This window comes from Monodon monoceros, unplaced genomic scaffold (genome assembly GCF_005190385.1).
Source record: "Monodon monoceros isolate NGI ecotype Baffin Bay Population unplaced genomic scaffold, NGI_Narwhal_1 Super_Scaffold_9, whole genome shotgun sequence".
Taxonomy (NCBI): Eukaryota; Metazoa; Chordata; class Mammalia; order Artiodactyla; family Monodontidae; genus Monodon; species Monodon monoceros.
The window spans coordinates 30806623-30822636 of record NW_021703786.1 but is presented as its reverse complement, the minus strand read 5'-3'; the positions used below and the strand labels follow the sequence as shown (position 1 = coordinate 30822636).

The 16014-nt window shown below is 60.2% G+C and overlaps 1 protein-coding gene across 3 annotated transcripts; it reads right to left on the bottom strand.

Moving 5' to 3' along the window:
• Window positions 1–90: 90 nt before the first annotated feature.
• Window positions 91–12889, bottom strand: GRIN2C (glutamate ionotropic receptor NMDA type subunit 2C). Of its 3 annotated transcripts, XM_029213219.1 has the most exons (13): window positions 12105–12889; window positions 9239–9837; window positions 8821–8935; window positions 7509–7720; window positions 7187–7349; window positions 6690–6843; window positions 5010–5135; window positions 4465–4694; window positions 3918–4078; window positions 3230–3417; window positions 2043–2275; window positions 1903–1956; window positions 1475–1583 (listed from the first exon to the last, which is right to left on the bottom strand). In XM_029213219.1, exons 1-12 carry the CDS (start codon window positions 12501–12503, stop codon window positions 1951–1953), a joined length of 2586 nt encoding a protein of 861 aa, XP_029069052.1. In that variant the 5' UTR covers window positions 12504–12889; the 3' UTR covers window positions 1475–1583; window positions 1903–1950. The 3 variants fall into 3 exon arrangements, 2 of the variants coding, with proteins under 2 accessions (XP_029069051.1, XP_029069052.1); XM_029213218.1 differs by lacking the exon at window positions 1903–1956 and having other exon boundaries at window positions 91–1583; XR_003792081.1 differs by having other exon boundaries at window positions 1903–2275.
• Window positions 12890–16014: the final 3125 nt, after the last annotated feature.

Below are 16014 nucleotides of genomic sequence, written 5' to 3'. Positions count from 1 at the left end.
ATACTCCCATGATGCTCCTGTTGCCTACCAGCTCTGGTGTGCCCCCTCCAGGGATGCAGAATGAGGCAGCCAGGACCAGTGGGTTGTACAAGGTTTGTTTAATGTCCCAGCACTCTGAGGAGAAGAAACTCCAGCCAGCTGGAGCCAGGAGCAGGACCACCCTGCCCCAACACCGAGCTCCAGCCTCCATGCTCCCACACCAAGCCCCCAGAAGCCATGTCCAGGGACTGGCTCACAGCAGGGCAGGGAGACCCCACTGCTCCCTGTGACTCCAGGCCAGGTGGGAAGGAGTCTGCATAAGAAGGTAGCAAAAGCCCAGCCCACACCAGGACCTGAGGCTGCTGAGGTCGCTGAGCTGGCCGTGGAAGATATCATCTGTCACTGGGCTCCCATGGCCAGGATTTCATGGCAGAAGCCAGAAAAGCCCGAGCCCACCTACCCCCCAACGCTGCAGTGCCAGGCGGAGAGTCCAGCTGAGCAGAATAGCTGACACGTCACACTTCCGATTCCAAGCTGGAGATCCGCCTCCAGGTGCACGGTCGGGGGAAGCCGTGCATCCCACAGGCCACCCTACTGACCTCTTCCAGCCCCCCAGTGTCCCTGTATTCTGTGCTCAGCCCCAGGGTCCTGCCCCTGTGCCCCGGAGGCCCCCAAGCCCCAGGAAGCCAGGGGCCGTGGCTGACACAGGGTGGGAGGTGAGGGCAGGCAGCCCCCCAGCAAAGCGGCAGGTGGGCATGGGCGTGGAGGCAGGCGTGCTGTCCGTGCGGCCAGGGGGGGACCCCTGCCCACACCCCCTCCTGGCAGGCCTCCCGGTAGGACGGCAGCCGCATCGACTGCGCCTGCGTCCAGCGCCCGCAGGCCGGGCGGGCACACCGGGAGGGCTCCGAGCTGGGCCGGGCGAAGGCCTCGGTCACCGAGCTGGGCAGGGAAGCGTGGCGCGGGCGCGAACCTCGGGCCCAGGCCGCGCTCAGGAGAGCCTCCCGCCGGGCCAGCTGCTCCGGCCCGAGCAGCGGCAGGTCCTCGGGCTCGGGGGTCTCCGGGAAGAGCGGAAGGAAGGGGCACCCTGACCGGTCGGCTCGAGGGAAGGAGCTGTAGTGACAGCGCTCGGGCGACTGAGGGCGCTCCGGGAGCGCGCGCCGCTCGGAGGCCGAGAGGTGCCGCCCGCCGCGCCCGGCCAGCGACGGCCACCGCGCCTCCCAGGCCGGCCGGCCAGACACCTGGGAGACGTCGGGTAGGGAGGACCCGGGCGTCGGGGGGCGGCCCGGGGGCTGCGGGGCCCTACGCCCCAGCGCGGTGCGGCCCCCGCCCGGCGGCCCGCAGCCCGTGGGGCTCGGCTCGGGGGTGGGCGGCCGCGGACTGGGGCAGGCGGGCGGCGGGGGCGCACGGCGGCCGCCGCCCCAGCTCTCGATGGTGCGCGTGGCGCGGTCCAGGGAGCTGCTCACGCCCGCCGCGGTCACGATGTCGCGCGCCGCCTGCAGCATCTTGAGCACGCTGACCTGGGCCGAGCCGGCGGTGAGGTCCGGGCTGGGCGGCGGCGCGGGGCTGGCCAGGCTCTGCACCCCGCTAAAGCAGCTGTAGATGCCCTGGGCGGGAGGCAGGGGACCGACACGGCGTGAGCGGCGCCCTCCCTTCCGGGACCGCCCCACGCCCCACGCCCCACGCCCCACGCCCAGGTGGGAAGCATCAGCCCAGGTGTCTCTAAGTCCCAGGAAGTAACTAACATTTGTTAAGCTCCTACTGTGTGCCGCTGGGAGCGCTTACAGTGGAGCTCTCCGAGGCACCAAGAGGGTAACTCCTTCTCCTAAAGTCACACAGCTTGTAAACGGCAGTGAGGACTCGAACCCCGGTCAGCCCGGCTCCAAAGTCCTGCCCTGCCTGCTGGAAAAGGGCTCTGCTTCTCACCTGCTGTGTGATGCTGGCAGGCCATGCCACCTCTCCAGACCTCAGTTTTTACATCTGTAAATGGGGCCATGGCCAGCTCTGACTTAGCTGGGTTGCTGCCCCTGAAGCTGGGGCCTGTCTAGGGTGGAGTGGGCACCCACCCTGCTGAAGGCCAGCAGGAAGTCCAGCCGGGACGCGTTGGGCACCGAGTGGCGCAGCTTCCGGTAGACCAGATGCTCCCAGGCGAAGACCAGCAGGGCCAGCCCCATGGCCACGAGCAGCATGTAGAAGACGCCGGCCATGTTATCGATGTCCAGCTTGCTGCTCATCACCTCGTTCTTCTCGTTCTGGCAGATCCCCGAGAGCCACACCGTCTCCAGCTTCTGGGTCTCCCCTGGTGGGGGCGAGGCACACCTGGCTCAGGAAGGACCCTTCCGGTGCTCACCCAAGCCTGGAGTGAGGAGGGGTCTGGGGCCAGGGTACCACCCCCCTGTAGGACCACACGGGGATCCAGCCCGGCAGGGGAGGATGGGGGAGGGGGTGTCAATGAGCAGGAAGGAAGGAGAGCAGAGTGGGAGCTGGGGGGGGGGATGCCAGCCTCTGACATGCCCACCTCCCACAAGCCCACACTCCACATGCCCAGCAAAGGCTTGTCGACTGCATAAATTTTATCATTCATTTATTCATCAAACACTTATTGATCACCTACACGCCAGGCATGGAGCTGGGCACACTGAGACAAAAGGCCTAGGCCCCCAACGAGGCTGCAGGCACCTTCATGGTTATCACTCGCATTATTCTATGGCACTGATGGAAAACCAGACAGTTATTTATCTAATAGGGTTGGGACTCTAAATTCAAAGCTCTCTCTGGGTGTTGGGGCAGCCCAGCCGGACCACTCACACATGTGAGCCCCCGGGGTACCAAGGCAAACCTGGGTTCTGGCTCTGGGATTAGGCAGGCTGTTGGCACTACCCCAGGTCATCTCAAGATGGCAATGGAGGGGAGGGGTCTTGGGGAAAAGTAAAGGAGTTCAGATGCCCCCAACCTCCACCGTGTGGCCTGAGCTCCTTCCTGTCTTCCCATCCTGCAAGGGCTCCCCAGCTATTTCCTGCTCCCTCCCGGCAAACCAATCCCTCCCCACGTCTCCATCCAGCTGCTCCTAATACCCGCCACCCAGCCACTGCACCCATCTCTCACCCCCAGAGACCTCTCTCCGTGCCCGCGGGCCCGGGGCACTCAGAGAACAGTGGTGGAGATGTTGACCAGCCATCGGGCAGCTGTCCCGACCACGGGCTCTGTGGCCCACCTGGGACCCACCCCAGCCCCCATCAGTGGCTGCACCCACCGTCCCCCAGGAACTGCAGGAGCGCCAGGTCTATGGCCCGCTTCCAGTGGGAGTCCTTCTGCATGGCGATGCCATAGCCAGTGGTGGCAAAGACCTTGCCAGAGCCAATGGTGACCAGCTTGCAGCCCTCGTCCTTGCCCGCCATGTAGTTGAGGACAGCAGCATCATAGATGAAGGCATCCAGCTTCCTGGGGACAGGCTGAGCCCTCAGGCCAGGGATCAAGTGGAGTTCAGGGCACCAAACCTGGGTCCTGACAGGGGTCTGGGCCACGTGGGCCCACTGACCACCACCCAGGAGGGATGGATGGGCAGAGCCTTCTCTAGTTCTCTGGGGTCCTGGTGCAGAGAAGCCCCCTCCCACAGCTTCGGAACCCCACCTACCCTCCTCCTCAGAGAGGCCAGGGGACACTCTGCTCCCAGAGGACACACCCTCTCTGCCCTCCAGGCCCCTAAAGATCCTAAGAAGGTGACAACCAACACCTGAGGGCACGGCTGAACCTTGGTCAATACCACAGCTGCGTCTCTGGGCTCTGGTGGGCGTCCTCAAGCTTCACTCTGCCCCAAGACCTCCTCACCCCTTCCCCGGGGGTCCTACATGGCAACCCAGTCTCACCGTCCCACCTTGGGTCTCTCGGGGAGACACGTGGGTAGAGACAGTCAGGGGGTGGGTGCAGGACTGCGGACCCACCCCATCTTGAGGCTGCTAAGCGCGTCCTCCACTGAGCGCTGGTTGAACTTGACCATGTGGGTGTGCATTTCGCGGTAGTTGCTACGGATGTTCCGCTCCGTGCTGCCGTTGGGCACGGTGCCGAAGCGGAAGGGCGGGTACTGATCCTGAGGCCGCTGGAACTGCGCGCAGAGGGCAGCCGCCATTCATAACCCCTCCTCCGACCCTCCAGCCGACCCCGGCCCCGACACCATCCCCCTAGTCTGGACTTGAATAGCGAGCGCAGCACGGTCTTAGAAACTGTCCAGCCCACGCCTGTGTCTTACAAACGGGGAAACTGAGGCCGGGACAGGGAGAGACTTACTCAAGGCCACTTAGTCAGTGGACCTGAGCCGTCTCTCCCTGTCCCCGTCCCCAGCCCCCTCCTCCCCAGGCTCCCCTGCTTCTGCCTGCTCCCGCCTCCAGTTCAAATTCCACTGATTCCAACTGTCCTGTGTGCCACCCAAGGCCTTCCCCTGGCTGCGGCATCCCCCCCACCCTCCAACAGCACCCTCTGGGGCTCCAGAACCTTCTTGTCACTGAGGCCAGACACAGTGTCGATGTACTGCTCCTGAATCATGAAGGCGGCCAGGTTGGCAGTGTAGCTGGCGAGGAAGATGACGGCGAAGAAAGCCCAGACCAGGACCATGATCTTGCTGGTGGTGCCCCGGGGGTTCTCGATGGGCACCGAGTTGTTGAAGACCAGTGCCCAGAGAAGCCACACAGACTTGCCGATGGTGAAGGACGGGCCCCCAGACTCTGGGGGTGAAAGGGGGGACACTGGTGCTCCTCTTGCCCGGCACAGAGGGGGTCAGGTTCAGCCCACCCAACTCCACGGCTCCCGTCTCTGCTCTGTCCTGGGTGGAGACCCCATCCCTGGCTGTCCCCACCCCAGGGCACGTCAACTCACCTTGCTTCTCTCTCTCTCATGTATCTGATTGGCCCCCTGCATATTGTCGGAAGGCCAGGGACCTCCCCCACGGGGCATTCTCTGAAGGGCCCCTCTGGCCCTGAACCCACCCCTCCTGGAAGTGCCAGCCCTGCCCCTGCTCCCAGGCCCAGGTGGGAGCTGACTCTTGCCGCTGGTGAGGTTCTGGTTGTAGCTGACGGGGCTGAAGTACTCGAACATGAAGACGGTTATGGCCACCACGGTGAGGCACATGACGAACATCATTACCCACACGGCAGGGCTGTAGGGCTCTGGGGACAGAGGCAGGAGGTTCAGAGGAGGCGGCGCTGTGTCTCCCCCCAACAGCTCAGGCGTTCTGGGTGCAGACAGGTGGGTCCATGTGGTCATGTCAGCCCCATGGACTGAGCTCAGGGGTCTCTGACTCTCAGAGCAGTGGAGCCCCAGGAGAGACGCCATCCCCCAGGGAGGTCAGGCTCCCCAGCATTCTTGGTCTCTCCCCTCCATCTGCCCTGGGCCAGGGTCCCATCACCCATCACCCACCCTAGGAAACCTCCCTTTGATTCCACATCTCCCCTGGCTCTCATTCTCCCTCTTCCCCCCACTTCCTTTCACAAAAGAGGGCCAGCACCCCATGCTCTTTCCCTTTCCCCTCCCATCCCCCCACCCCTGCCTGCAACCTCTTCCACCCCTCAGCCCCTGAGGGTGGCCCCTTAAAGCCACAGGAGCAATCTCAGGGAATTCCCTCTGCTTTCCTCCTCTCCTTCCTCGCCGCCAGCACCGCTGCCCGGGCTCCTGGGTCTGGAACTCCACCCCCCCCACACACACCCCGGGCCCAGCATGGGTGAGCTGCTCGGAATCAGAGCTCTGAAGCCAAGCCTTACCCCTCATCCTACTGACACAGAAACCGAGGCCTGAGGGGCTGGGGAGACCGACCTGAGGTTTCTGACAAAATCACTTCAGTCTCCCTGAGTGAGAAGTCGTTACTGCCCAAATCATTTGCTCCTTTGATACAACGCCCATCCTACGAAGTGGAGTTTGTTGCCTTCCCTGTGGCTGAGGAACCCTGCTCAGAGAGGTTCAGTGACTTGCCCAAGGTCACACAGCAGGAAGAGGCAGACCTGGGATTCCCTCTTCTGCTCCTGGTCGAGAGGCTCACCTGTCCTCAGGGCTCTTTGAACCATTCCACACTGCAAGTCCCACTTGAACTTCTGACTGGGCGCTCTGGGAAGGCCGGGACTATGGCCGGATCCCAGCACCTGGCACGGGACCCGGCACAAGGGAGCTGCCCAAGAAATGCTGAATTTCTAATCAAGTCAGAAACTAGCCCGGCTTCCCGTGCTCTGGGTTGGCTCCTCCAACCCCCCGTGAATCTTCTCCCTTTGTCCCAACGGCCCAGCCCAGGAGTTCCCTGGCGGTCCAGTGGTTAGGACTCTGCGCTTTCACCGCTGAGGGTGCGGGTTCAATCCCTGCTCAGGGAACTAAGATCCCGCAAGCCATGAGGCCAAAAAATGAAACAAAAAGCAATGTCGCAGCCCACGAGGCACCTCCTGAAGGCAGCCTGCCTCGCTGGTTTTCCTGTCCTTCACAATGGCGCCACCTTTTACCCCGCTCTCCCCATCCCCCGCCCTTACCGAGCACCCAGGCTTAGGACTGAACCTGGACGTCACCTCTTCCCTCTCCGTTCTACCCACCTATTATAGCTCAGGCCTCTGGCTAACCTATAAGGACCCAAGGCTGCAGTGCTGCCCTCTGAGGGTGCACCCCAAGCTCCCCATCTCCACCCATGCTCCACACGTCCACTTCGTGGGCCCCTCTGCACTATCCCTGCCCACCCCGAGCCGCACCCAGGAAGGCCGAGGGGGAGACGGTGCCGTTGCTGCGAGCCACCATCACACTGATGCCCGTCTCCACGAAGGGCACAGAGAAGTCGACGATCTCGGAGCGCTCCTCATTGATGGTGAGGGAGCCAATGGCCATGTCTGCCCGCTTGTAGTACACCTGGGGGTCAGGCCCGGATCAGAAGAGGGGCTCCCGCAGGCTGGAGGACTCCCCCACTCCTCTCCCAGCCCCACATCCAGCACCCACCAGCTGAGTCAGTTGTTCCCACTTGGGTCCTCAGAGCTCCACTTTCAGTACTGACCCCAGGGGTCATCACTGGTGCCAGCACAGTGCCCCTGCCAGTTCAGAGACCCTTAGGAGTTGGGCCTGGGTCCCACCCTGACTGATCCCCAGAACAGGAGGAAACACCTAAGGAACATCCGGGGGTGGCTGACGGATGGATGGGGCCCAGGGCAGCAGGCGGGCAGGTGGGCGGGATCAGGTGGCCTGGGGGCAGGCCTACCTCCCCGATCATGCCGTTCCACACGCCGCGCACCCTCTTGCCATGCTTGCCGTTGGTCACCAGGTACAGGTCGTAGGAGAACTTGACCACCTTGGCCAGCTTCTTGAGGATGTCGATGCAGAAGCCCTTACAGCAAAGCTTGGTGTAGGGGGCCGTGTCACCACTGCTGTCACCAAGAGACCAGCAGGGGTCAGAGCCAGCAGCTCCTCCCAGCCTGGCTGGTGGACGCCCACCCCTATACCCGAGCATAAGGCACACACAACGCCCGCCATCGCACGGCGGCACACGGCTCACACTGGGCCTCCCGGGTGTTCTCGCGGACCTGAAGGTGTGGTTGCCATGCCGGCGGCAGGGCACAGTGTTGGGCACGCAGCCGCCTGTGCCAGCGTCGGGGCTCTCCACGATGACAAAGGGTCGCTCTTCCAGCGTGGCCACCGTCAGGTGCCGGCTGTCCACCACGGGCTGCAGGGAGGCACTGTAGCGAGGCCACACCGGGTACTTCATGTGGAGGACACCATGGTCCCAGCGCCCCACCTGCAGAGGATGACCGGCCTCAGCCCGGGACCTTCAGCCCCACTAAGCCCACGCTATAGGTGGGGCCTCTGGGCGAGGCCTGCCAGGACCAAGACTCCCCCCACCACACCTAAGGTCACTCGGGGCAGGATGAAGCAGGGCCTGGGGCGGGAGCATCTGGAGAACAGGAGAGTCGGGGCAAGGGGCTGGCCAAGGGGAGGGCTCCCTACAGCCTCCCCGGCTTCTGGTCCCCGCACTTTCCAGTCTAGCCTCCACACTGCTCCTGGCTCACGGCCTCTTCCTAAAGCCCAGACCTGCGCCTGTCACACCGCACTCATTCCCCCAAGCTTCACATAAAGCCCTTAGCCCAGCACTCAAGACCCTTCACGGGTCCAATTTATTTCCATCACCCTACCCTTCTTCCCCAGTCCCCACGCCTCCAAACGCATCACTTAAAAATGCTCCAGGGGAATTCCCTGGCAGTCCAGTGGTTAAGACTCGGCACTTTCACTGCCATGGGCCCTGGTTCAATCCTTGGTCAGGGAACTAAGATCCCACAAGCTGCGTGGCATGGCAAAAACCAAAACCAAAACCAAACCAAAACAAAAAAAACTCTAAACCCTCCTTCCCCTCAGTCTATACCAGGCTACTATCCCTTCCCGATGGGCTCCTACTCAACCATCCATAGCCCAGCCCAAATGTCCCAACTTCTGTGAAGCCTTCCCCAGTTTCCTCCTTTGAAGGCAGAACTAATTTCTGCCCCTCCTCTCTATTCCCATAGTGCTTTGCAAACATTGTTTCTTAAGCACTGACCGCCCCAAATTCTATTTGTTTACGTGTCCGTCTAGCCAACACAGCTGTGGGTTACTCCTTCAGGGGCAGGACTGTGTAATAAGAGCGCTTGATAAGTTCTATAGTGAAGGGTGTTGTGGGAGCCCGGAGCAGGGCCGCCTCAGACCCCCGGGAGACCTGGAAGGCTTCTCAGTGGAAATGTTTCAGCTGAGACCTGAAGGATGAGGGGCTGGATGAGGGACAGAAAGGACTCTCTGCTCAGCTGTGGGACAAGAGGGGGGGATACAATGAAAGGATACCGAGGACCCCTGGGCTCACCCCCTTCTCACCATCTCCCAGAGGCGGTGCCGGTTGAGGGCGATCACCACCATGGTGGGCTGGACCAGGTACCCACCAGGGCTGAAGGAGAAGTCCCGGCCCTCCCAGGTGACATTCAGTAGGTGCCTGTGAGGGGGGAGAAGCCAGGGTCCTCTTAGCCCTGATCAGGACCAGATGTGCCCTCCCCCACCTTTTGCCTCATCACCGCCACCAACAGGTAGCATTTGTGTAATTATTGTTCTGTTTCCCTGTGTTGACCCTCGAGATCCTCACCACACCCTCACACCCTGCTCTTTTCTCAGATGAAGAAACAATGGCCCAGAGAGGTGAGGTCACTTGGCCGCAGGCACACACCTAGTGGGAGGTGTGACCAGTGAGCCCAAACTCACGGCCACTCGTGGCCATCCTATGCCCTGGGCAGGTGCCCACCTGTAGAAGGCCTTCCGGGCAGGGCTGACAGGCCCAGGGTGGCCGCGGCACTCCCCAGCCGGGGCGGGCAGGGTGCCGTGCTGGCGCCGGTAGCCGTGGGCGCCGAGGGCCAGGATGGCCACGCCGTCGCGGACTTTCTGGCGCAGGCTGAGGCGCCAGCTCTCGGTGACGACGCTGATGAGGCCCACGGGGAAGGCGGCGGGGGGCGCGTCGGTGCTGCCCAGCGCCAGGTTGGGCACCAGCCACACGTGCCCGGGCCCCACCAGGCCGGCCTGGGCCGCCTCGGCGAAGAGCACCTCGGCCTCCTCGCGCGAGCAGTAGGCCACCAGCACCGGGGCGTCGAGCTGGCGCAGCAGGCGCTGGGTGTGGGCGCGCGTCCCGCCGGGGCCCAGCTCCAGCGTGAGCACGTCCAGCAGCCGCCAGCCCACGTAGTTGGCGTCGGCGACGGCGCGCACGCTCTCGAGGAAGAGCGTGTGGCCCGGGTGCAGGCTGGTGATCACGGCGAACGCGCTCCAGTCGTACTCCTCCAGCACCTTGAACAGCACCTGCAGCTGCTGCTCCAGGGACACGCCCAGCTGCAGGAAGGCGGAGCCCGGCTCCTAGGGGGAGGGGCGGGGCCTGAACGGGGGGTGGGGCGAGCCGAGTCCCGCCCCAACTTCCACTCCCTCCGTCAACCCCCACACACCCTTGCGTCGGAAGGTGCTGGGTGTCCCGGGATCCCTAGTCTCGCGATAACCTCCTTCCTGCCCGCCCGCCCCGCACGTGGTTCCCAGCCCCTGCCGCCCATTAGAATGCCCTGGAGAGATTTTTTAAATATTCGTGCCTGACCAAGGCTGGACCGCAAACCAGCAGCAGCGTCAGCTGGGAGCTTGTAGGAAATGCAGATTCTCGGGCGCAGTGCTCACCTGCTGGATCAGAATCCCTGAGGATGGCGCCCGGGAATCTGTATTTCAACAAGCTCTTTAGGTGACTCTTGAGCCTGCTAGTCCAGACCAACTGAATGGGAATCTTAGACATGGTACACTGGGTGTCTGTATTTTTCTAAAGCACTGTGTGGGTGGAGAACCACCGTGCTGAGAGCTAATGTCAGGCCCACGGGTAACTGGGAAAGCACCATCCTCTATGCAGCCCTGGGGATGAGAATGTTCTTCCTCTCTACTGCCTCTGCCACCACAAACGCCCAGGACACTGCAAGATCGAGCCTGGGCTAGCGCAAGCTTCTCCTAGCTGTGGGTTCCCTGCTGCCACTGCAGCCCCTCCAAGATTTCACCACACTGCGACTGTCCCAATCTTTTAAAAAAGCAACTCCGAGAAAACTCTACAGGACAAGTAACCCAGTTCCTTCAACAAACAAATTTGCAAGGAAAAAAGAGAGAGATGGAGGAGGAGCCTTGAGAGGGAAGACTCCGAAGTCATCCCAACCAATCGCTGGGTGGGAACCTAATCTGGCTCCTGATTCAAGGCAACAGACATAAAAATAAACATTTATGAGACAACGCGGAAGATTTGAACACTGCCTGGATTCTTTATGATGTTAAGGAATTTTTATTATTTTTTAGATATGATGATGTATGGTGGTTTTATTATTTTGTAAAGTCCTATCATCTAGAGATGTGTATTGAAGTATTTATGGATGGAATAAATATTGTGTCTGGGCCTTGCTTCAAAATAAAACAGAAGAGGAGAAGTGGGTGGCGGTAAGGCTGAGGCACAGTTGGCCTGGGGTGGATAGGGGATACATGGGGTCATTATACTCTTCTACTTTTATGTATGCTCAAAATTCCCCATAGGGCTTCCCTGGTGGCGCAGTGGTTGAGAGTCCGCCTGCCGATGCAGGGGATGCGGGTTCGTGCCCCGGTCCGGGAAGATCCCACGTGCCGCGGAGCGGCTGGGCCCGTGAGCCATGGCCGCTGAGCCTGCGCGTCCGGAGCCTGCGCTCCGCAGCGGGAGAGGCCACGACAGTGAGAGGCCCGTGTACAGCAAAAAACAAAACAAAACAAAACAAATTCCCCATAATAAAAATATAATCATAAAAGAAAGGCAAATCAGATCAGTCTCCCCTCAACACCTTCTTCAGCTCCTCACTTACTTAGAGTAAAACCCAAGTGTCCTCCCGTGTGGTTGGGACCTCGCCTCCCTCTCCAGGCTCCTCTCTGTTCCTCAGAAACTCTGTGCTTCTTCTCACCTCTGGGTGTTCACACCACCTGCTCCCTCCGCCTGGAACACTCTCCCCCAGTCCACCCCACACACACACCTTGTCAACCCCCCTCATCCTCCAGGTCTCGGCTTAGGTGTCATTTCTTAGGAGACCTTCTCTGACCAATCCCAGACCCAGAAGAGGTCCCACTGGACTCCCTCGGGGCATCCTGTGTTTTTCCTTCAGGACTAGGATCCCAGCTGTGATTGCTGGTGAATGTGTGTTCAGCGCTTTCTCCCCACAGGACAGCAAGGGCATGACCTGCCCTTGGATGTTCCCCGCTGCAGGCCAGCTACATCAGATCCCACACCCAGCCTGGCCCTGCACCTCTGGGTCTGGAGCCTGACCACGGAAGGCCAGGAAAACAGGGAGAAGGTGGGCGAGGGCTGCCCCAGAACCAGAGGTGGGTTTGGTACCTGCCCATCCCTCATCCAGACACAAGTGTGAAAGCAGCTCAGAAAGTTTATCTTCTAGAACATAGAAGCATCATTCCCACAGCCTTCTCCTCCCTCACCCATGCCTCCCTCTGCCCTCACCCCCTTGCTGGGCCCACCCAATCCCAGTTTCCCAGGACCTAAGTGTCTCCCTGGCCCAGACTCAGCCCCTCTCCCCCAGCCCCAGCCTGGCTCCAGGCTCATGGGATGTAGGGACATGACTTTGAATGGGCACCTTGGGGGTGAGGACCACAGCAGAGCCCCCACTGATGCTGAGGATAGGCACGTGGGTCTGGAAGGAGATGAAGTCGAGGATCTGGGCCACGGCCTCGGTGTCCACGTTGTCCTCAAAGACGATGCCGTGGACTCGGGCAGTGCCCAGGAGCCCGCAGATCTGGGTGAGAAGACTGCTGGGGTTGGTGTTGTTGACACCCACGGTGAGTGGCTGGATCTCCAGGGGCAGGTCCAGGAAGCTCTGGGGGGTGAGGTGGATACGGGCCTGGGCCTCCAGTGGCCCCGAGCTGCCAAACACCACGGCCACCGTCACAGCCTGCTCGCCCTGCCCTGGGCCCAGCCCTGCCCAGGCACCGAGGAGTGAGGTGAGTAGCAGGACCGGCCCCAGGGCCCCACCCATGTCCACTGGAGGGTCCTGCGGAGAGACCACGATAGGCACAGGGAGGGGGACAGAGGCACGGAGAGAAAAGATGAATGACAGAGAGGAGACAAAGGCCAGAGTCAGAGGGACACACACCCAGAGGATGAAAGAGAAGAGGGAGAAACCTCCCTCCACAAAGAGAGGCAGAGAGAGGGGGAGACAGACAGACACAGACAGACAAAGAGAAAGAGACAGAGAAGTTAGCTGAGCGTCCAAGCGCAGCCCAGAGGGCAGGACCCGGGAAGAACGTGACCAGAATAGGTGCTCACTACTTCCATTCTACTGTTGAACATCAGGCTTCGCTAGAAAGGCCAGACCTTTGGAAACTCATCCATCTGGGTTCTGCCCCAGGAAGGTTCACAGCAAATGCTAATCTGGTGGGACTCCCCTGGTGGCGCAGTGCTTGGGAGTATGCCTGCCAATGCAGGGGACACAGGTTCAAGCCCTGGTCAGGGAAGATCCCACATGCCGCGGAGCAACTAAGCCCGTGCACCACAACTACTGAGCCTGCGCTCTAGAGCCTGTGAGCCACAACTTCTGAGCCCACGTGCCACAACTACTGAAGCCCATGCGCCTAGAGCCTGTGCTCCGCAACAAGAGAAGCCACCGCAATGAGAAGCCCGCGCACTGCAACAAAGAGTAGCCCCCGCTCGCCACAGCTAGAGAAAGCCCGGGTGCAGCAACGAAGACCCAACCCAGCCAAAAATAAATAAATAAATTTATTTTTTTAAAAAAAAGCTAACCTGGTACCAAGTGCATGGATATGAGTCAGAGAGACCTGAGTTCAAGTCCCAGTTCTGCCACTTACTAACTGTGTGATCTTGGGGAAGTTGCTTAGTCTCTCTGAGCCATGATTTCTTGCCTGCAGTAATCACAGGACCTACTTCACAGCAGTGGGAGGGCTACCCACTGTTATCAGTATCCCTATCCTATAGGTGACAGCCCCACAGCCAGGTAAAGGAAGGCAGCTCTTGTAACACACACACACACACACACACACACACACACACAAACGCACACCTTCTCCATCCTAAACTGAATCTAACATCCCCAAGGGCCCTGCTCTTCATAATCCTACTTGGCACAAAGCCCCCTCCTCCTGGGCACTGGATATCCCTACTCTACCCTCTGTGGCCTCAATTAGTAGCAGCTCTTCCAGAGCAGGAGTGTGTCACCACTGATTTGTTCAGGGCTCGGGGTATCTCACACATGACCTGCCACCCTAGGCCATCGTTGGTGTGAGGGATTTTTTAACCTACCCCAAGGGCCTGACATGTATCCCTGCGAAACAAACATCATTGCTTTTGGACAAACAGCCACACCGGTGAGTGGTGCCCACGGATACAGCTCTCCCTCCCAGCTGGCCATCGGCCACAGCTTTGCCACCCTCTCCATCTCCATGACATCCCCAGTGAAACTTCTGAACAGGGGAGAGCCAAATGGTGACCAGGCTGGGCTTGGTTTCATTTCAAAATGAGAAGACAGGATTTTGGGGCAGGGGAGGACACACTGTGCTCATTTTTGTGCCCTTGAAATTTCCCCCTGTGTATGGTTTCCCAGTACACTGACTTAGAACATCAGCCCCGAGGCGTGTGATTCTAGGGTGGGAACCTAAGCGTGCCGTGCCCACCACTACCTCAAATGAGGGATTTCAAATCACACCTGCAAAGAGCACTGTCGGGCTCATTTCTTCCTTTGCAATTCCTCTCTGTGCTCATCTCTGCCCACCTCTGTAGGTTCCCCATCCTCTGGGAAGCCCGAAGTTTCCCCACTTATGCCTCCCAGCTCTGAGCTCTAGAACCGCGCTGTCAAATACAGCAGCCTCCAGTCACGTATGACTACTGGGCACTTAAATGTGGCTTGTCCAAACTGAGGTATGCTGTGAAGTGTAATATGCACGCTGGAGAGTGAAGACTTTGTATTACAAAAAGAAAATCTCTCACTAATATTTTTATATGGATTACATGTTGAAGAAATATTTTAGCTAAATTGAGTTAAACAATATAGTGTTAGAATTCATTTCACTTTTCTTTTTCCTTTTTCTAATGTGCCTACATGTGGCTCTCATTTTGTTTCTTTTGGACCACATGACTCTAGATGAAGGACCCAGGTCCTCCCTCAACTCTGAGGGGGGACTGCCCCTAGAAACTCTCTCTGCTGGGAAGGTGTCCTCCAGGACTGGAGATGAGGAGGGATTGCCGAATGCTCCTGGAGGGAGGGGCCCCAATCAGGCCAGTCTCTGAGCTTCAAATAGCAATGGGCAGATTCCAAGAGATTCAGGCTCCAGAGTCTCAGCACCACGTGGCATCCAGCCTCCCCCGCAAGGCAGGAGGTCATCCCCGAGCCCCGGCCTGATCCAATCTCCCACTTGCCTCCCCCTGGCCTCCCACCTCTCCACCTCCCATCCACCCACCCTGCCACCTCCCATCCACCCACCCCGCCTGCCCCACTGGCCTGAAACAGTCCTCTGGCCACTGCACCCCTCCTCAAAGGGCACAGCTGCTCCCTGGTGCCCACTAATGAAGTCCAGACACCTGGGTCCCATGGACAGAGCCCCACGCACCCCAACTGTCCTCCCCTCCGTGCACCCCACACTCCCTCCAGTCTGGTGGCCAGACAGCTCCCCCTGTCATCATCTCCAGGCCTTTGCTCTGCTGTTCCCTCAGGTTACAATGTCCTCTTCCCGCTGCCTCTCTCTTGTCTACAAGACAAATTCCAGAATTTTCAGAGCCCCACCTAAATCCCTCTCCCACAGAGCACCTGCCTTAGTGCCTGGCGGCTCTGGAAACACGGGTGAGAAGACAGAGGGTCTGGGTCTGGCTGTAAGCCAGTTGCCCTTCTCCCCCGCCCCCAGCCCCATCCCCCAGGTTGGGGAGCTCCTGGCTATGCCTCTGCGCTGTCTCCCTCATCATTTTGCCCCCTGTTGCAGGAATTTGCCCACTCCATGATGCCCCTGCCCCATACTGGACTGTGGTCTTAAGGACCTCTGCCCACCCACTTGCCGTCCGCACCTTTCACAAACGTGCTGTTAATACTTGATGAACTCCCGGACCCCCCAAAAGCCCGGCGGAGAGTGGCAATGGTGACACTTCCGGGACACTCAGCATCACCTTGAACGGCCTGAGCACCTCCACGAGCTTAGGGCTCTTCTCTTCCCCCTGCTCCCCCAATCCCAGGCAGGCTCCCGCACACGGAGGTGCACGCGCACTCACACTCCAGACATCTGATGGCCGCCCCCTCTTCTAAGCCGGGAGCCTCGGTCCCAGGAGTCGGCCTAACCCACCAACCGCGCTGTTTCCCGGGTGCCCAGGGACCCCGGCTGCGCGGCTCCTCTGGATCCACTGCCCTCAGAGTGAGCGGCCTCAGCTTTGCCGTCGGGTTTCCCTCCCTCCATTTTGCCGAGCTAAGACCTGAACCCAGGCGCCAGGGGAGAAGACCACCCCTCCACCTTGCCCCCACTGGCGCGGTCACCGAGGTCTCCCTCCTCCAA